At 43.9% G+C, this 19928-nt stretch overlaps 2 protein-coding genes across 4 annotated transcripts in view; one reads left to right on the top strand and one right to left on the bottom strand.

Moving 5' to 3' along the window:
• The window catches only part of SYN2 (synapsin II), a 197844-nt gene that overhangs the window by 26296 nt on the left and 151620 nt on the right, over window positions 1-19928 (bottom strand). Inside the window, exons 2-5 of the mRNA XM_037139320.2 lie at window positions 18633-18690; window positions 17055-17146; window positions 14604-14760; window positions 10370-10459 (exon numbers count right to left, since the gene is read on the bottom strand). Coding sequence (XP_036995215.2) covers window positions 10370-10459; window positions 14604-14760; window positions 17055-17146; window positions 18633-18690 — 397 coding nt within the window. The remainder of the gene's footprint in view (window positions 1-10369; window positions 10460-14603; window positions 14761-17054; window positions 17147-18632; window positions 18691-19928) is intronic.
• On the top strand, window positions 2231-12253 carry TIMP4 (TIMP metallopeptidase inhibitor 4). Of its 3 annotated transcripts, XR_008392346.1 has the most exons (6): window positions 2231-2466; window positions 3527-3624; window positions 4052-4166; window positions 7185-7309; window positions 7966-9641; window positions 10179-12253. XR_008392346.1 is itself a non-coding variant. In XM_037139319.2 (5 exons), exons 1-5 carry the CDS (start codon window positions 2328-2330, stop codon window positions 8161-8163), a joined length of 606 nt encoding a protein of 201 aa, XP_036995214.1. In that variant the 5' UTR covers window positions 2231-2327; the 3' UTR covers window positions 8164-12253. The 3 variants fall into 3 exon arrangements, 2 of the variants coding, with proteins under 2 accessions (XP_036995214.1, XP_036995213.1); XM_037139319.2 differs by having other exon boundaries at window positions 3527-3555; window positions 7966-12253; XM_037139318.2 differs by having other exon boundaries at window positions 7966-12253.

Below are 19928 nucleotides of genomic sequence, written 5' to 3'. Positions count from 1 at the left end.
TCTTGGGAACACCCTCAGAAGGGCCCTTTAAAGAACTAGCCCAATCTATGTGCTTTATAAATTAAAACTCTGAGGCCTGTAGAGTGACAGTGACTTGCCCAAGGTCAGAGCATGCTAGTGGCAGATCTATAAGGGAATTCCGTTCTCCTACTTGGTACTTTCTACATCTTTAAAACTCATTGTTTCGACCCTTTTTGCATTAGACAAATCCTGGGTAGGACTGGACCTTAGCCAAAAATAACTTGAAAAAAATGCATCTTTGAAAGGGTGAATTTTACTGTATGTAAATTATACCCTAGTAAACTGTAATTACAAAAGGAATACATCTTTGGAATCATAATGTCCCTTTTGTCACAAACCTTAGTGTCCTCCCCCCTCTCTCAAACATCCAGTTTTCATATATTGAACCTGTCTTTTCTCCTCCCATCAGTCTCTTCTTTGCTCACCAATACCTCAAGCTCAAGCAACAAACAGTTTAGTATGCTAAGGCCTATTTCTGTCCAGCTTGGGATTTGGAAGAGAGCTAACATAAAAATTCAACATGTTTATCATTTGAAAAAGATCCTTAAAAGAGTAAATTCTGCCTCGAGGTAGCTGTATTTTAATAGATGAATAATTAAAAACTTAAAGGAATTACCTTCCAAAAATAGGAATGTAAGCTGTTACAAAATAGCAGTGAAAGAAGTAATTTGGTTCAGTGGAAGAAGGAACACGAGGCTACACATCAGGAGACTTGCATTCTAGTCCTTTCTGCCACTGACTTTCTACAAGTCACTTTACCTTACTGAGCCTCAGTCCATCTGCTGAATGAAGAAACTGGATGCTTTTTGAGATTCCATCCAATAACACACCAGACTCTATTAGTCTGAGTGTTGTATGAAGAACCAACTTGGACATCAAATCTCATCTTCCTCAGTGAGGCTCAGCTTTCTTTCAAACATCTGTCCTTCTTTTCAAACATCACGGCGGCATTAAAATGAAAAGATATCTTTTGAGGGAAATAATGTTGACTGAAGAAAAGTCAGATTCCCATGGAAATCCTGTAGACCAGACACTGGGAGTGTCTGACCTGAAGATTTCAGTATTCCTGGCTGAGGCCAGCTGAGGTTGGCTCAAAGAGCTTCAAGGGGCCTTGGAAATCATGTAGTTCAACCTATTTTATGAAGAAAAAGGTGAGGCCTAGACAGGTAAAGGAAGCAAAGCTGCCTAGAGGTAGAATCAGAACCCAGACTCCTACTTTCCAGTCTAGCACTTTGTTCTGGCAGAGTGGGCAAGGCCCCAGACTCACTACACTAGTCCAGTGCTCTGCTTCTTTGTTTTCTAAGTTGCCCAACCTTGCCCCAGGGTGGGGCAAAGTAGGTTTACAGTTGTTCACATGGAAAATAATACAAGAGTAAATTGTGCTTCATGTCCTCACATCTGTAAACACATTTTTGCCCCATTCTTTATAAGACATAATCTCTCAAGTGAGTAGCAACATGAGTCGGTATAACTTAGGCCTTGAGGTCCCAGGTTTGTGCTAGGTAATGGGATACTCTGTGCTTTGAGTCTGCACCCAAAGTACTGTCCTCAGCCATTTGCAGTCTGAGGCTCTGGGTATGCAAAAGGGTTTCCAAAGCTGCTTTCTGGCTGCTTTCTGACATCTCTCCCTACTCCCCCCTACCCTCCAGCCAATGGAGCCAAGACACACACAAACACACACATACCCCAACTTTCTCTTTTCCCATTACTGTTTACTGTTGCTTTGGAGCCTTCTAAATAGGGCATTGAAAACACTTCCTGCAGCTGAAAGAAGTCCTGAGTAGCTTGTCCTATTCCCAGCGTGCAGCTCAGCAAGGGGTTCGTCCTTCTCTGTCACTGTCTCTTTTGCCTGTTGTAATTCTGTCTGCCTCTCTATGATTGCCTGTCTCACACTCTGTTTGTGCCTCTCCTCACTCTTGTTCCTTCTGCCTAACTCACAGTCCCTTGGTCTTTCTGCCTCTTGCATTTGTCTTAATTGCGCTTTTTGCCATGACACCACCCCTCTCCCAGTGCCTTCCCTCCACTTCTGGAAGGCTTATAATTGCTCGGGCAAGGAAACAGAAGCTAAGGGCCTCTCCTGGCTTTCCTCTTCATCTTATTGAGGCTGCCAGTCAGAAGGGCCGCCGTCCTGGTCCGGCAGCCTCAAGTGGCCTACAGCCAAAGAAGGGCGGAGCTCATGGGGCGGGATTGGTCCTAGGTCCACCTCATAAAGCCTAGGGCGAGGGGCGCGAGGCGTTCTAAAGGAGCCCTGGAGGGGCTGTTTGGTCCACCAAACCCCAAAGGCTTAGTTGGGGCTCTGCAGTGTCATGCCCCGGAGCCCCCAGACTGTGCCGAGCTGGGCGCTATTGCTGCGGCTGCTGGCTTTGCTGCGGCCGCCGGGACTGGGCGAGGCGTGCAGCTGCGCCCCCGCGCACCCCCAGCAGCACGTCTGCCACTCCGCGCTTGGTGAGTCGGAAGGCCCGGGAGGTCCACAGCAGGGAGTGGTTGTGTGTGATTGGTATAGGGCCGAGCTGTAGACCAGTGATCTGGAGGGAAAGGGAATTCCGCCCCAGTTGCCTCCTGTTGGGGCTGATGGGTCGGGCAAGACCAACACCATAGCAACCTTGCAAGCTCAGTAAGTGGAGTTACCAAAGCGACCCCCTCTCCCCGTCCCCGCCTATTGCAATTGTGTCGTTGAACACATCACTAGAACTATCCTGTGATTATTCTAAATTACTGGATGGGGGAGGGGGAAACCAGGGGCCAGAAAGTTGGGTTTTCACTATAAAAGTTTATCTTTTGCCCCTTCTCTTCCCTCTGCTTGGAATGTCCTTCCCCCCATCCTTAAATTCCTGGCAAGTTCCTACTTATTCTTGAAAGTCTTAGCTATCTCCTTTTCTCTGAAGGCTTCCTGACTCCTTGGTGCTGCCACACAGCATCTCCTACATCTTTTGTGTTCCCACTGTGCTGTGCCGTTAGACTGAGTTCTGCAGGATTGGGTACCCTGTCTTAATCATGTTTATGAACATAGTACCTAGTGTTAGGCCAGGCACAGAGGAAAAGCTTCATAAATTGTTTTTGATTAATGCCCAAATGGCAAAAGATGAACTACCTCTCTCTGTGCTGGGCTAGATCATTTATTAATTCAATAAACATTTACTAATATCAATGTTAGGCAGGCTCTGTTTTAGACCTTGGGCTATACCAGTAGATGACCCCACTAACTGCCCTCAAAGAGCTCCTCCTCCCTCCTCTATCCTGATGCCCACCTCCACCCCCTGGCACTCAGAAAACTGAGTGCCTCTGGAAAACTAGACTCTCAAAACTAGCAGATAAAGTACAGAGATTGTAGCACCTAACAGGCCTCACTGCACAGGAGGAGTTTCCAGGTCCCCACTTTGTTACATCATCTTCCTCACAACCCAAATTCCCCTACAAAATTCTCCAGGGGCCCCAGGTCATCCAGATCCCAGATGGATTGCTCCCACAAGTTGCTGAAGGCTCCTTCTTTTCACTTCCTGTGCAGTGATTCGGGCTAAAATCTCCAGTGAGAAGGTAATTCCTGCCAGTGCAGACCCTGCTGACACTAAAAAAATGATCCGGTATGAAATCAAACAGATAAAGGTACATGGGGACAGGACAGGGCTTTTATCCCCTGGGCTTTTGGGAGGAGTGGGGTCTGTGTTCTGGGAAGGGTGGGGCTGGGAGGTCAGGCAACCTGGCTCTGACCCTGGGTGTAGATGCTGAAGTGGAAGTGGATGACATGTTGCGAGCAGGGCCCACAGAATTTGAGTGACAGTGCAGGATGGGCCCTCAGAGTCCCTTTAGTCCTGGGCATGGGGCCGCTGGAGGTACTTCCCCTCTCACTGGAATAAACCAAGGTTCAGATTTTTTTTAAAAGACAGAAATGATCCAGTTGAGCCATCTGTGTGCATCAAATCCTGAACTAGATATATGCTTAAATTTTTTTAGATTGAAGAATGAGTTTTTCCTGTTGAGATATAAATTTCACTCACTGACCCAATACTGCTATTTTGTAATTGCTTTTCAGATGTTTAAAGGGTTTGAGAAAGTTGAGGATGTTCAGTATATCTACACACCTTTTGATTCCTCCCTCTGTGGCGTGAAACTAGAAGCAAACAGCCAGAAGCAGTACATCTTGACTGGTAAGTTAAAGAGCAGCGAGGGGCCCCAATAGGCTCTGTCCTAGGGACAGCAGCCAAGGAAGAGCCAGGGCTGTCCTTGACTCATTCTGAGCAGGTGAGCATAAAACAGAGCTGTGTTACAAAGAGGCAACCTCTGAGTTGGGAGGGGCTTGGTAACTTCCCGTTCAATGCAAGAGTTCTCATTACAGTGATCTTGGCCACTGCTTCACTATTTTAAGGATGGGTTGCTCAGCCTAGGGCAGCTGGTTCCATTCAGATTTTATTTATTTACTTTTAGAGAGAGGGAAAAGGAGAGTGTAAGGGAGAGAAACATCTATGTGCAAAAAGATACACTGATTGGTTGCCTCTTGCACACCTCCAACCAGGATCTGGCCTGCAATACAGGCATATGACTGGGAATCGAACCGGTGACTTTTCAGCTTGCAGGCCAGCATTCAATACATTGAGCCACACCAGCCAGGGCTCAAACAGTTACGGTTGGTATAAGGATTCTGGTATTTTGAGCCCAAATATTAAACTGCTAAATCTTAAATCCTAAAACTGCTCCTTGTCGATTCAGCTCTGCCCTCTGCTCTATAATGATCCCTCAGGGGCCCGAGGACGACAGATGTGAGCACTCTCAGCCCCTCCTATTCTGGTCACCTTTTCCAGTGGAATATAGCCTGTCCATATCCCCTCCCTGGCACAGGACAATAAACTGGACACAACACTACAGGAGAGGTCTTAGTTTCACAGAGTAAAGGAGAATTGTGTGTGTGTAACCCCTCCTCCCCCAACACACACATTGTAATACTGTAGCCTATGATGGCATTAGTGAGCCTGTATGGCTAACTCATGCCCCAGGCCCCTATTCTGGGGTATAGTACAGCAAAACCTTAACAGGAGCTTTGAGTCTAACATGGTCTCTCTCCATGAACTTGGTAAGTCTCCTCCATGCAGAGCAGGTTGAGATATAACAAAAAAAAACACATAAGACTATGACTCTATAAGTGAAGAATCTGTATGTACAAACGCTACATTATGTAATACTATATTATTTTGTAATTTAGAAAGAAGGTATCTTGTGGCTACAAACAGTTAGGGAAGCTTCACTGTAAAAATGGGGTCTAAATTAAACCTAAAGGATGAATACTTAGAAAGGTAAAGAAAAGAAAAAGACAGCAGGTAAGGAGAACGAAGGAATTCCACTATCTGTCCATCCACTCAGCAATGAATGACCACATACTAGCTGCCAGGCCTTGGATAGGAGAATGGAGACTCAATAACAAGTCATGGTCCTCAAAGAGCTCACAGTCTAGAGTTGGCTCTTGAGAACTCAAGGGCATTGAAGGACATACTGGTAGGGCCTCCCAGATCTAAGGATGTCAAATTGCTGACCTAGGAGCCTCTGTATGGGAGAGGCAGAGGCAAAGCATGCCACTGAGCCCTCATCATCCCCGGGCCAGCAAATGAAGCTATCTCCTTCCTAAGCACCTACCCTGTGGGTGCCTACCCCTCTGCCTAGGCACTGTGGTGAATTAGGAAAAGTAGGAGGCTCTGTGCCTTCAAGAAAATCATAACTAACCAAGGGTGAAGATAAATAACAAAACACAAGTCTACTGAAAAGTCATCAGTGGCACCCATGCTCTTCAAGAGAGGGCACAAGCTCTTCTCCCTAATGTTAAAAGCCCTTTGTGACCTAAACACTGCTGGCCTCTCCAGCTTTGTCTCCTACCATTTGTCACAGACAGTTTCCAGCCCCTCATTTGTGGTTATAGAAGGTATTTGGCTGGACTGTGCACCTCCACCTTTACACAGAACAGTCCCAATGTCCAGAAGTCTTTCCTCGGACTTGTCTGACAGGTAAACTCCTGGCCATCCTCTCAAGGACCAACAGAAGCATCATCTCCTCTTAGATACCTTCCTTGCCCCCACCTCTTCCATGGACAGAGATAATTGTGCTTATCTTTGTTCTTATACTGCATCTTGTATATAATTACACAACAGTGTACTTTTTGCCTACTCTTCTGTCTGACCTAGTTGTTTTTAAGCTCCTTGAGGACAAAGAGCCTGTCATACTTATTTCTGTATTCCTGGTACCAGGTCTAGTAGTTGCTCAGTAAGTAAATGCTTGAGTGACTGAAGTTCTAAAAGATGTGGGCTAGCATGGTCAGGGATGACTTTGAGGATGAGGTGATACTGAAAAGGGTCATTGGAAGATAGGAATGAGTTTGAAAAGTGAAGAATGGGAATGTTTGTATGGAGAAGAGGAAAGACCAAGAGGTATCAATGGGGCAAAAGACTGGCCTATGCAGATATTGGAAAGAGTTGGAAAGGGGAAGGGACCAATTATTTATTGAGCATCTTCTAATGGCCCACTACTGTGCTGAGAGTTTTACAAATGTTTTCTCATTTAATCCTGATAATAACCTTATTATTCTCATCTTTCAGTTGAGAAGTTACATGACTTTCTTAAGGTCACACAGCAGGAAAATGATTAAAAAAAAGAGGGTTCCACCAAGAATTTCACTTTAAAGCCCATGTTCTCTGTAGCACCATGCTTAAGGAAAACTCCTTATCCCACAATTCTCCTTTGTAGAAACATAATCTTTGATCTACAGATTATAGAGGTTTTTCTGGCCCTTTCATTGAGCCCCATGTCACCACTGCCATAAAAAGAAGGACAAAAGAAAGAAAGAAAGAAAGGAAGGAAGGAAGGAAGGAAGGAAGGAAGGAAGGAAGGAAGGAAGGAAGGAAGGAAGGAAGGAAGGAAGGAAGGAAGAAAGAAAGAAAAGAAAGAAAGAAAAGAAAGAAAGAAAGAGGGGGAAGGAGGGAAGGAGGGAGGGAGGGAGGGAGGGAGGGAGGAAGGAAGGAAGGAAGGAAGGAAGGAAGGAAGGAAGGAAGGAAGGAAGGAAGGAAGGAAGGAAGAAGGAAGACAGACCACATTGGAGAGGCTACAATTCTGGGCTTTTCAAGGTCCCAGGGTTTTGGAGCTTCACAGATTCCTCATGCTAGGTTCTCCTCCATCTCCCCTTGAAGGTCAGGTCCTCAGTGATGGAAAAGTCTTCATCCATCTGTGCAACTACATTGAGCCCTGGGAGAACCTGTCCTTTTTGCAAAGAGAAAGTCTGAATCATCACTATCACCTGAATTGTGGCTGCCAAGTAAGAAAATGTCCATTTCCAAGGTCTTCTGTGGGTGGGAATGGGTCTTGAGATTTGCAGCCTCACCCTTTATGTACTCCTTCCTTCATGCATGCACTTATTCACTTAGCATAGTGTACTTGAGATCTGACATGGGTCAGGCACTATATGAAATTAGAGATAGAGAAGCAATATGGTCCACAGTCCCTGATCTCAAACTACATACATTTTGGTGGGGAAGGTGGCCATCATCTAAGGCAAACTGAAATAGTATAACTACCTTTTAAACAGAGTCTGCTCTTTGCCAGTCCCTCTAATGGTCAATTTATTTTAAATATTTTTATGTAGTCTTCATAACAAATGTATGAAGAATTAAGATTCCTATTTTAAGTGAAGAAATTAAGGCTCTATGAAGTAAAGTAACTTGCTCAAGGTCAGTGGTAGAGTAGTGGTAGAGGAAGGACCTTCAGGTTGGTCTGACCCCAGAGATGCCAGTAGAGAGGCAATACTGCATGTGGGGAGCACAGGGGAAGGAGAACTTGGAGAATTTTGGAAACTAGGAAAGACTTCGTAAGGCAGGGGCATTTGGGCTAGCCTGCAAGGATATGTAGAAGTCTGAAAGGAAATAAGAAAAAAGATACCTTACTCACTTTGATGTTTGATGGCTATGACTCTAGATAACCACCTGCTACACAGTGCCCTGCACCATTGCGGCCCCCACCGAGTGCCTCTGGACAGACTGGCTGTTGGAACGAAAACTCTATGGGTACCAGGCCCAGCATTATGTCTGCATGAAGCATGTTGATGGCACCTGCAGCTGGTACGAGGGGCGCCTGCCCCTCAGGAAGGAGTTTATTGACATCATCCAGCCCTAGTGGGGAACAGTGACCACCATAATCCTTCAGGAGTCCTGAAGACCAAGCCAGTTCTCCTTCCCTGCAGAGCTCGGGCTATCACCACCTGCCTCACTGCTGCCAGCCAATGGGAAGTACCAAGTGGACAGTCTGGCTAGTATTAGAACAGGGCTAAGGCATGTTCAGCTTTCATCTGGACCCCAGCCCAGAACCTGTCAAAGTCTAGGGATAGCATGACTTTTCTATCCTACCCTCAGCCCTTCTCCCCTGCCTCCCAAACCTTTTCAGTCTAGCCAGTACCTATTACTGAAAGTTTTAATTCTGGCTTAGAATCAAAATAGTTTGGGCCAGAACTATTCCCTTTTCTATGAAAATGTGTTTTCTCTTACCTTAATTGATCTGATAGGGAAGAAATGTTGAATGTTATGTATATGAGATGGTGTAGCCTTCTGATGTACAATATCAGAAGACAGGTTGACAGTATCATAAACAGACTGCTTTAGAAGAATGAAAAGGACAATATTATAGGGCTGCATATCCTCTACTCCAGTCTCAACTCATCCTGATCCTCTCATACACTTCCATCTATTTAGGAAAGTGACCTGCAGGGCATAGAGTCATTTAATATGAGACCTACAATGGCCTAACCTCCCTCTGCATGCTGTTATCTCCTCTACACCATTTCTGGCAGAGGGTCTGGCCCAGTTAGCACACCTCTTAGGATAAGAATAGACTTAGGTTTTGTCTCGGCAAGTTAACTATCCTTAATGCCTTCAACTGATGTCCATAGGGCTTCTTTTCTGTTTCTTTTAGAAAGTCCTCTACTAGATTACTGATGTCTTAATTCCTACTTGAAAACTTTCTTTTTAAGCCAAAAAAATCTTTTCTCTTGTATAGTTAAATTCCCCTTTAGTTTTTCACACCTCGGAGAGATCTTAAGAGGTCATTTTTTGAGAGCAAATTTCAGGATAGATGATAGGACAGGAATAACACAAGAGACCTTGAGGGAAAAATGATGGTAGATGGAGAATATATTTTTGCAATTTTTTTCTTCTCCCTCCCTCCCTCCCTCCCTCCCTCCCTCCCTTCTTTTAGTGGTCAGCCTGGCTAGATATCACAGCAGGAAAAATCCAGCTTCACTCCCCACCCTCCCTTTCACTTAGTCCCCTTACCACTGTGTCTTGGATTCCCTGAGAACCCCAAGCACAAACCCCTTAGGGTTCCTCAGCCTCTGCAGGGCTTCCTTGCCTGTTCTAAAAGGAAAAGTCCTGATGTTGATCTCAAGGATTTATTAAGGGTGAGGGCCAAAGTTCCAGAGCTTCTCACTGGGGAAGCTCTGAAAAGATGAAGGAGGTAGTTCTTTTCAAGGCCCAAGGTTGTTATTAATCTTCTTTGTGTTGTCTGCTGATAAGCAGGGCCATGGACAATATGCCAGAAGAAAGCTCTTGATTCACAGAAATGGTACAAATGGAGATCCCTTTTGGAGAAGGGATTGAGAGGTAATACACATAATCTCTGTCCCAGGGTACACTTGGAATGTTATAGCAGAGAGTCTCCATTGATGAGTTAAGCACCATCACTTACTCACCAGGCAGGCCTGGGACAGAGGATGTGGGGACAGAAAGGAAGAAGGGAGAATGAGGTCGAGGTCTCCATGGAGGAAAACCCATAGTAACAGCCTCCATACCAACCAACCATGCCAACTCTCTGCTCCTTCTGATATCCTTGGATGGCCTCAGAGAAGGCATAATGTTAACCCAGTCTTCTCACAATCTTGACGGAAGCCAAGGGAATGGAAGGCCCTGGTAGTAATAACGCCTGACATGTGAGGGGTGCTTCACACTTTTCCAAAAGGCTATTACTTAAAAAAAAATCTCACTTCAATTGTTAATGAGTAAATGTAACTTAGTCCAATGACGTGGCAGAGTCGGGGCTAGAACCCAAAGCAGTAGATCTTTTGATTAATGCTCCATAGGTTTGCTACTTTTTCAGTTTGATAAATGCCGTGTTTCTGCTCTTCCCTATTCTATCTCCAGATTTTTGAAACAAGGGGCCATCGGCTAAAATCCAGCTACTCTGGCCACACATAGCAGGTCTGCAGTTCAACCCCAACAGAGTGTCTCTGGGGTGGAGATACTGGAGCCCTCTTCAGAGCCCCATTGTTACCATGTGACTAAGCTCAGAGTGGAAACAGTAAAGGAACTGAAGTCCCCACTTGATCACCTACCATTTCTTTGTGGTTGGGGTAGTATGTCTGCTCAATGAGTGGAAACTTTTCTCCTCCCAATGTCTTATAGATCGCCACCAGCTGGGCAAACTGTGAAAGAAAAGCAAACATTTCAGCTTATCTAGACAATTTATAGAACAAACTAAACAACAGTCTATCAAAAATATTTATTGAACATTTGCTCTGTTGAGGGTTTTTTGTAAAGTGCTCTGAGTATATAAAAGAGGTGTTGAACCAGATTCAGAGCCAGACCCCTTTATTCCCAATTCATAATTCTTTTTATTCCTTCAAGTAGCTGCCTTTCAGGCTCTGCAAAAACCATGCTCTTGCCCCAGGAAACACACAGTACTTTTCTACTTGGTTCATTCACACTCCCCACATTCACACCCATCTTAGTGCATTGGCAGCAGGGGTAATTCAGCATCCTTCCTCTAGTGCTTCTGGGTAACTTCACAGTCTAAGAAACAGATTTTTGGAAACTGCTAGAAGGAAAAGCTGCCTTCTATTTTTTCAGAAAAAGGAGAGCTAAAACATTTTCAAAAGCTCAGATCCTATTCTTTATAAGGGTTGTTGGCACATGAGCCAGTGGGGAAGAGGGGGCTGGAGTAGTAAAAGCTCAGAACTGGGTTATTAGAAAACTGGTCTTCTGATTCTTTTTCTAACTTGGTAGGTATACTTTGGCAAATGATTTCTCCTCTCCAGGCCTAATTTTCTTCTATATATAAAATGAGGGAACTGATCAATTCCTCAAACTTTTTACCATAAACAACATCTTTTGTTATATATCCTCCTGAACTCCATCATCAAACTGTAGTTTAAATGATCACCTGTTATGGTCCTTTTGTGAGCAAAGATAATTTTTTTACTGCTTTTGAAATGCTAGAAAACGCTGAAATTTCTGGATCATTTCCCTTAGTAACACAGAGTTGGTGACTCTAGATTTCTGAAAGTATGATTCATGGACTCTCAAGCTCCTAAGATTTTATTATTGAAAGAGACTTTAGAGAGCTCTGGACCAAACATCTCATTCTACAAATGAGGAGACTGAGGCTAGAGAAGGAAAGGGAAGCCTAGGCTCCCACACCATGCCTGGAATTGAGGCTGTCAGGTCTCTTCTTGCCTGGTGCATTCTTTGTTTTGTACCCTGCTGTCCTCACCATTCTATGGTTCTTCAACCTGTTTTCATTATCAAGACCAACCCCTCATACCTTTCCTGCCTCCTCTGATTCTATCTACCACCTCATCTGATCCTTAAGTCCTGCCTGCCCACCTCAGCCTGGATGGACTCCTGCTCTGCCTGAGTTTCCAAGGCTCTTCAGCATCCCTAGCCAGCTCTGCTTAACAACCTCTGTCCTGCTATAGCCCACGCCCTGGCATGGTATCAAGGCATGTGAGTCTCTATCTTCCCAACATGTGGGAGGCTTACACGGGCACCACACTGATGCCAGGACAGCCCATAGCAAACTCTCAGAGTCCTGGAACAGCCAGGACTAAAACGGTAGCCAGTTCCCAAGCACTAGTTGGGTCCCTGGGAGCTCACCCCATCCTCCTCAACCTTATCTCTAACAGTCCCTGTCTGTTCAAGGTACTGGGTTTGGCACCTAACTCCTACCTCCTTGGAAACTTAGATTAAATCACAAGCACACAGTCACCAATTAAACAAATGTAATATCTGATAAGGGTTATTTCCTCTATGTATAGACAAAAGAATGGATTTGGGAGCTGGGGGGGTGGTGGTATTGGCAACAAAGAGCAAGATAATGTTCTTTATAACCACTCATCCAATGAATCAGGAAAGACTTCTTAGAAGAAATGGGATTTCAAGATCAGCCTGAATTTAACAACTTATCCTTACCCCTCCTGAAAATAAAACATTTAATTCAACTCTAGTGCATCTGTCTCTAAAAAAACCTAGAAAGAGTGACAGGGATTTCAGATACATTTGCGGCAGTATAGTGTGGAGATGTTCTTGCTTTCTCTGGAATGCTCCTTTCAACAATAGGTCCACTTCTCCTTTCAAAATCCCAGTGTGCCCTCTGACCAATTTATGAGATGCAGATGTGCTCAGAGACACAGTGACATAAGGTAGAGCATTTTCCAACCAACTGAGGACTTTCCTCACACCAAGCTAAGAAATTCAGAAAATATGAACCAAAGTCATCATCTTAGAGAGACCCCTCCCCTCATAGTCACCGAATTTGTCCACTCCCATTAACACCAGGCAGAGAACAATACAAGTATATAAAATGCCATTAGTTTGGCAGCTGCTTAGTAAAAAGGAAGGGAGAACTTGGTGTCTAGCCAGGGAGCCCTGCTGTTCTGATGCAATGCCAAAGGCAATGTGCTGGGTGAGAATGTGAATGGGTGAGAATGTGAACCCTCACCAGATCCCAGATCCCAGATCCCAGGAGGGGCAAAGTCCTAGGCACAGGCTCTCTGATCCTCTCCTCCCTGCCTCTGGCACAGTTTTTTTTTAAAACATAAAGCAGGGAACCAGTTTCTATAAGAGGTCCCAAATTCTAGGGGACTCTAACAGCCAGAATGGCAAACTGGTGGCAGGTAATATTATTCCTAGTTTACAAACAAAGAAACCATGGCAGAGAGGGGTTTAGTCAGAAGGCTGATAAGTGAAATCACCCAGAATAGCTGACAATAGCAGAATTGCCCTGTGTGGCTATGAGGGAGCCAAATTCTAACAGGTATTAAAAAGACTGGGGGAAGGATGAGGGCATTACGTGTAGTAGGGATGGTCACATGACTAAGGAGAAAGGGGAGGTCCCTACAATGAGGCTTGGTGGAGGCTTGGTGAAGGCCTTGTGCATGTTCTTCTGTGAGTAACAACACACTCAAATCACAACCCTTTTAGCTTGTTTCTGTAAAACTAGGATTCCAGATGCCTTAGGCCACACAGAGGGAAAGGCTGAAAAAGGGGAACCCAACCTTCCTTTTCAACCACAGCAATTCCCAGGTCTTTTGACTCTTTCTCTCATATCCTTGATTCTTCCTGGCTTTCAAGGGAATGTGTAAACTTTGAGTTCAGGTGTGAAAAAAAGATCAAGAGCAGAGGCAATGGGTCTAGTTCATTAAAAAACAAAAACAAAATAACAACAACAAAAAACATCCTACCACCTTCAGCTCCCTGAGTGGTGGAGAAGCTTGAGGTCCAGAAACTTCAAAATCAGCCACTGGTGCCATGACTCTTGGCAAGCCAGTATGTGATAGCTGAAATTTGATTTTTGGAAAACAAGAGGAGGAGGATGTGATTAGGGGCAGGTGTTTCCTTCTGAGAGGGCCAGCCTGCAGCAGCAGAGCTACTGGACCTGGGTGGCTTCAGCTGTCAGAGGAGAGGCCAGAGCGCCACAATAGCCATCAAAGGTCACTCTCCCTCTTGGCCCCACTCTTTTTCTCTGCTCAGAAGTTTCCACTGCCTCCTAGATTTCCAGACAAGCCAAGGAAGAGAACAGCAGTTTTTTCCTCACATGGTAACTTAATTTATGTGAGTGACAGTACAATCTAGAGAAATCCTGGCTGTGTAACTTTGTTAAGTTAACCTTTTCTGGGTCTCATGTCTCTCTAAAAAGTGGTAATAATGATACTAATACCATCCTGGTAAGGTTAGTGCGAAGATTAAATAAAATTAAAATAGGAAAATCTCAGATGTTGGTGCAATATAGTAAATGGTTTTATACTCCTTACTTTCCTTTTGTATTTTCATATATCTACCATGAAGGGTGGAGGTTTGATCTCTAAGGGCACTTCTAGCTCATACAAGTGTCTGATTCATACTTATGTGCATAAATCTGAATTTGAGGTTGTTAAAACACTTGGTAAGACTGTCACTAACATCCCACTGAGATGGACCATCTCCTTGGTCCCCACTGGCCTCAGGGCTTTCCAATAGATAGACCATTCAAAGGCAAGAAACAGGTATTTTTATTGTTGCATCCTATGGCTGAGGACAGAGCCTACAGACTTGTAAGGACTTCTACACAGAATTTTGGTGTGACTTTGCTGTGAAGCCAAAGGCCCACTGTGCAACTAAGGTGCCCCAGCCCGCGATGATACCATTCTCTTGTGAGAGCCTGCCCTTCCTATGTCCCAGTTGATGCTCCTTCCCACAACCTCTCAGCTAGTGCCTACTGCATCTTGTTTACCAGTGGTCCCTCCTGGCGGACTGGGAGATGCATAACCTGGATCCTCCCCTTTTACCTGGGAGGAAGGAGACCTCACTTACCACCCACGGCTTGTCACAGAAGTTGTAAATGGATTCAAGTGAGTTGATGCTGGGGAGGCCTGCATACTGCATGCCAATGATCAGGTGGCGGAAGTCCTCATTCTCCGCCATGCCAAATGCATGCTGCCGGATGAGCACAAAGTCTGGCCGGAAGGACCTGGTAAGAACATAGAGGCAAGTTTGCCATTAAACATCACCTCAAGTCGTGTCACCTTATCTCCCATTTCCAAAGGCCAAAGTAGAGAAGAGGTCTTAAGGGCCACCTGATCCAAGCCCCTTACTTTATTATTTCTCTTCTTTATGGACTAGAAATGAGACATTATGGCACATCTCAAAGGAGATTTGAGAAATATATTTCTGAAATTCCTATTCCTCCGGGTTAAACATGGCCTTTTTCTAAGATGCAAATGTCTTCAGGAAGGAAGAAACAGATCCTCACACCTTAAGTGAACAAGATTTTTCCTGTCACTATGGGTCAGTGTGAAAGCTGAAGTTCCTTAAATCTGCTCCTTAAAATAGGCAATGCCCTCATCATGCCCCCAGGAGAGCAAGGGTTCAGGCTGGCTGAGACCAGATGCCAGACTTCCCAATGTTGTTCTTCCAAAGCGGACGCTAGGGAGAGGTACAAATATTTTCTTGCAGGACTGAGGTTGAGCAACAGCTACAGGAAGCACTAAGAGTACAGAATGTTCCCATGCCTGGGAAGGCTCCCTGCATTTCACCTCTAGCCAGCAAAACTCTTAGCCACAGCTGATCCACAGTACTAGGGCCACTGTCTTCATACACTTACTCCTAAGGGACCTCATCTTCTTCGAGATTCAATTCTGTGGCAGCATCCATCCTCAAGGATCTAGGATTCAGCAGTTTCACACCATAGCAATGACCTACTTGGTTCTCTGCTCAGGCATTCATCCAACCCCTACCTACAGTTCTCCCACCCAGGCTAGGAGATCATTCTTTTAAAGTGATATTGGTAGGAGCCTTCCTCAGTCTCTCAGAAGACTTAGCATCAAGTGCTGGAGATGCTCTGACTTTCAAGTGCCCCAATTCTGAGAAACTGGCTCCGGCTGTATGCCTAAGATCAAACCTCATATCCCAGTTATAGGAATTGAGCTCTAGACTTGTGGCCAGCTCTTGAGTTCCTGGTACCTGGAAGGGCCTGTCTTATTCTTGCCAGATCCCTCCCAGCACCCTGTTACCACATGGTTTGTGCTTGCATCCCCATAATTCACTCTACCTGCAGCTAGAGAAACCCACTGTCTCTCTTGCAGGATGAACATCTCTTTTTCTGCCCTCCTCCTTAGTCTCCAGGATAGATGAACTCAGGATGGACAAGCCCACATTTTCTGTTGTTAGGTGCCAGATACCTAAATTTTGCCTTTCCTGTCACTGTCCCAGTTCTTATTAGATACTAGAGGCCTTGCTGTCAAAGTACTACAGATTGAAATAGGGAAGAAAGTAAAATGAAGACTCTTCCTGGACCAAGACTCTGATATCTGAAAACCTGAAGCCACACCAAGCCGCTGGTAAGAATAATACTGTGGAAATAATTTCCTCCAATCTAGAATTCTCATCACCTCCCTCACGGAACTCTTGTATTACATTTGATCATGTATACATGTGCCTAGCATACTACCTAGCATATAAGTGCTCTGTAACCAAAAATTTTCTTGTACCAACAGTGTCACTTCGACTCTGGGTTTTCTTGTCAGAGTTATGAGTTCCCTGGGTGGGGAATACAGAAAGAACACAAGACGAGAAGTTAAAAGAATTCACATAGAATACAGGGTTCTGCTACCAACTCACTCTGTGAATTTAAGCAAATCAATGTAAAATAGGAGGTTGAATTACATAGAGGTTTTCAAACTTTTTTTTAAGGCTGTACAACTTCTTTTATTTTTTAAATAAGATTTTATTTATTTATTTTTAGGGAGAATGGAAGGCAGGAAGAAAAAGAGGTGAGAAACATTGATTGGCCACCCTTCACATGCCTCCAACTGGGGACCCAGCCTGCAACCCAGGCGTGCACCCTGAGCACACCAAACTGGCAACCCCTCTTTCTGCAGGACAACACCAAACCCACTGAGCCATACAAGCCAGGTCCGAACATTTTTTAAAGCAATTAAATCCTGATTTCCAGGAAAATATATGCAGAGATAAAAGCACAGAGCTGCACTGGTTGAACTGGGGCTAGAGTTCCAGGACCCCTCTGACAGAAATTTAGTTACCTCTAAGTAAACTCAGTCCATGAAGCTTTCTCTACCACTGGAATAAGAGCTCCCCGAGGGAGTAGCTGGTTTTCTTTGCCTCCTTATACACACCATTAAGTTCTGCACACTATACATAGCATTATTATCCCACTTCAACACTTGATTTTGAAACTGCCTCTGTAAGCCAGAGATGATAACTTGGAGACAGTAACAGTAACCCTGAGGACAGAAAGGACCTTACCGTACAACCTTTGTGCCGTTCCGGAGTACCTGCATATCCACGGCATAGGTCCCATCTGCATGAGCCACCAGGTTGAGTTCTGAAAATTCTGCCTGGAAAATAACATTAAAGATTAGGAAGGTAATTTCATGTTATATAATTCTACTATGGTAAGAAAGTAAAAAAAAATGATACTAAGGGAATAAGTCAACAGTGCTGACTTTGCCTAGTCCTCCACATAAGCAGCAGCAACAGCAGCAACATCCCCACTACCAAACTTTTTATTTACAGTTTTCAAATGGGAGTAAAAGACAGAATACTGTAGTTGAAAAATAATTTAAAAAAATTTAAAAAGCCTTTTTACAAACTTATCTCATTTAACTCATAGCAACTCTATGAGGCAGATGAAACAGAGATAAGTAGCAGTTAAGTTACTTTTCTAGACAAAAACAAAACAAAAAAAACGAAAACATATTGTTGGCAGTGACAGATGCAAAACTCAGGTCTTCAGACTCCCAGCCCACCAGCATCCTTTGCGCTGCTTCTCTGAGAACAACATGCCCTTTACCAGTTTCAACATAAAAGTACTAGGTTTTAGATTAGGCAAGTGGGTTTTTGTTCTGCATTCCCCTCAACTAGCTGCACAAGACATTAGGCAAGTTACTTATATTCTCTGGAGAAAATGGTCCTCCCATGTATAAAATGGGAAAAAAATGTATCAACCCTGTCTACCTAACAACTTATTTTAAGAAGTAAATGCAGCCCCGACAGCTCAGTTAATTAGAGCCTTGCCCCAATATGCCAAGGTTACGGGTTTGATCCCTGGTAGGGCACATACAAGAGTCAACCAGTGAATGTGTAGATAAATGAAACAACAAACTGGTATTTCTCCTACTCTTTCAAACCAATTTTTAAAAATTTTATGAAAAGAACTGAATGTAATAATGGTTAGGAAAGTACTCTGTAGATCACAGCATACTGTGCAAGGAATGATAACTTCTGTTATTACCTAGAAAATACATGCATTGTTTAAACTGCACATTTCCCCCTACCCAAATGGATCTAATTTCTATTTATCAAGAAGCAAATAATAGAGGAAGATAAAAAATGACCCTTTCAGGAATTCACTGCATTGAAACAAGGAGGTGTTCTTTTCTAAGTTCCCTCTGAAGTGTAGCCTCAATCCCAGAGTAGTCACCACTCAAGACGGCATACAGGAATGGCAAACATGTGCTCACCCAGGGATACCATACTGCTAACAATATGGAGCTGTGGCCAGAGTCCTGGGAAGACACTCTAAGGTCTTCCTCAGCCTGAGAACCCCACACTGAATGAGGGCCCTAAGAGCCACACTACTTGCCTCTCTATGGACACCAGAACCAAGATAGAAAGTCAGCGAAATTGAAAGATACAGCCTTCAGGACTATGTCTCATAAAGAGAAAAACCCTGGGGAAAGGGTGGGGTGGAGGAGATAGCCTGGAACCTGGTGAAACACACTGTACTCCATGCAGCAGAACTAGATGGTTCACTCTGAGATGCTGAGGGGGATCAATGAGGACTGATGATGTAAATGCAGCTCCGGGCTTCAGGCTGATTACCTGTTCCACTTTGATATCATAATCTCCAAGGACTTTTTTGCCCCTAAAGCACTTGGCCCTAGAAAAAGAAAAAAAAAAACACCCACATATCAGTTTTGTATAAGTGTTTGAGGTCAGAAATTCACTATTGTAAAGTTGAGCCTAGAGCAGACAGAACCGCAGAATGACAGTCAAGACATGTGTGTTAGGGTTAGAACCTAACTTTGCAGTCGGACAACCACGACTGGGAAACTCAAGCAAACCACTTCCTCTCCTTTTATGCTCAACTTATTCACCTACAAATAAACCAAAGCACCTTTTTACTCTCAGGTTTTGTAATTTTATAACATCTCTGGTCCTTTGGCTAACAAAGAAGTCTAAAAGTAGGAATTTCCATAATATTATTCCTGGTGAAGACAAAGTCAATCTTCTATAGTTTCTTTATCTTCCCCTATCTGCCATTTCACTCTGATCTTCTAGTTAGTTTCCACCTTTGGAATTTTACTTTTAAAGAAACCGTTGTCATTTTGCCTTTTCATACCCATACTTCCAAAAAGAGTGGGAGAATACCAGAAAAAAAAGGGAGGATCATGAGGAAAGCTACTATAGTTGAACACAAAAATTACCCTATGTTTCTGAAAAGTCAAGAAAATAAGTCAAGCTGTTATACAGTATTTATTATCTTCCCATTTTTGTCATGGGTCTGAAGGAACTTCACATTAATGGCTTTATAGCCTTCACATAAGCAGACTGTGTTATGCTTATATTTATATCCATTTCTACTTTGTCCTTAACCTACCCTCCTGCCAAAAGATTTTATTACCTGCCCACTTAGGCTAGTTCTCTATTTGTAAAAAGGGCCTTTCCACACTGTACCTGTTAGCTAGGTTGGGCTTGCTTTTCCAATGTTTGAAATGTCAAATTAGCATGTTTCACTGACCATTTGCTAAAGGTCCCTTTCCAAATTAAAGGAATAAATTAACATATTGGGCATCATGTTCTAAGAATTGTGTGTTAGTTGTTTCTAGAAACATCTCATTTAATCTTCTTAACAACTCATGAGACAGGGGAAAAGGTATTCATTTTCCAGATGAGGAAACCAAGATTCAGAGGAGGAAAATGACATATACAAGGTCACAAGGTAAGTTAGTGACAGAGCACGTATTCACACCCAAGTCTGAGTCCATGACCTTGGCACTGCATGGTACTATCTCCCTCTGTTGACTCATTCTCTTCATCTTTACTTCCACCATTACAGAAACTGACTTGTTATGTGTGCTGTATTGCATATTTTTTCCCCATTTCCTTCTTCCGCTC

This window comes from Artibeus jamaicensis, unplaced genomic scaffold, assembly GCF_021234435.1.
Source record: "Artibeus jamaicensis isolate MK-2021 breed Jamaican fruit bat unplaced genomic scaffold, CSHL_Jam_final contig_519, whole genome shotgun sequence".
In the NCBI taxonomy this organism is placed as follows: domain Eukaryota; kingdom Metazoa; phylum Chordata; class Mammalia; order Chiroptera; family Phyllostomidae; genus Artibeus; species Artibeus jamaicensis.
This window is presented reverse-complemented; position numbering and strand designations above follow the sequence as displayed.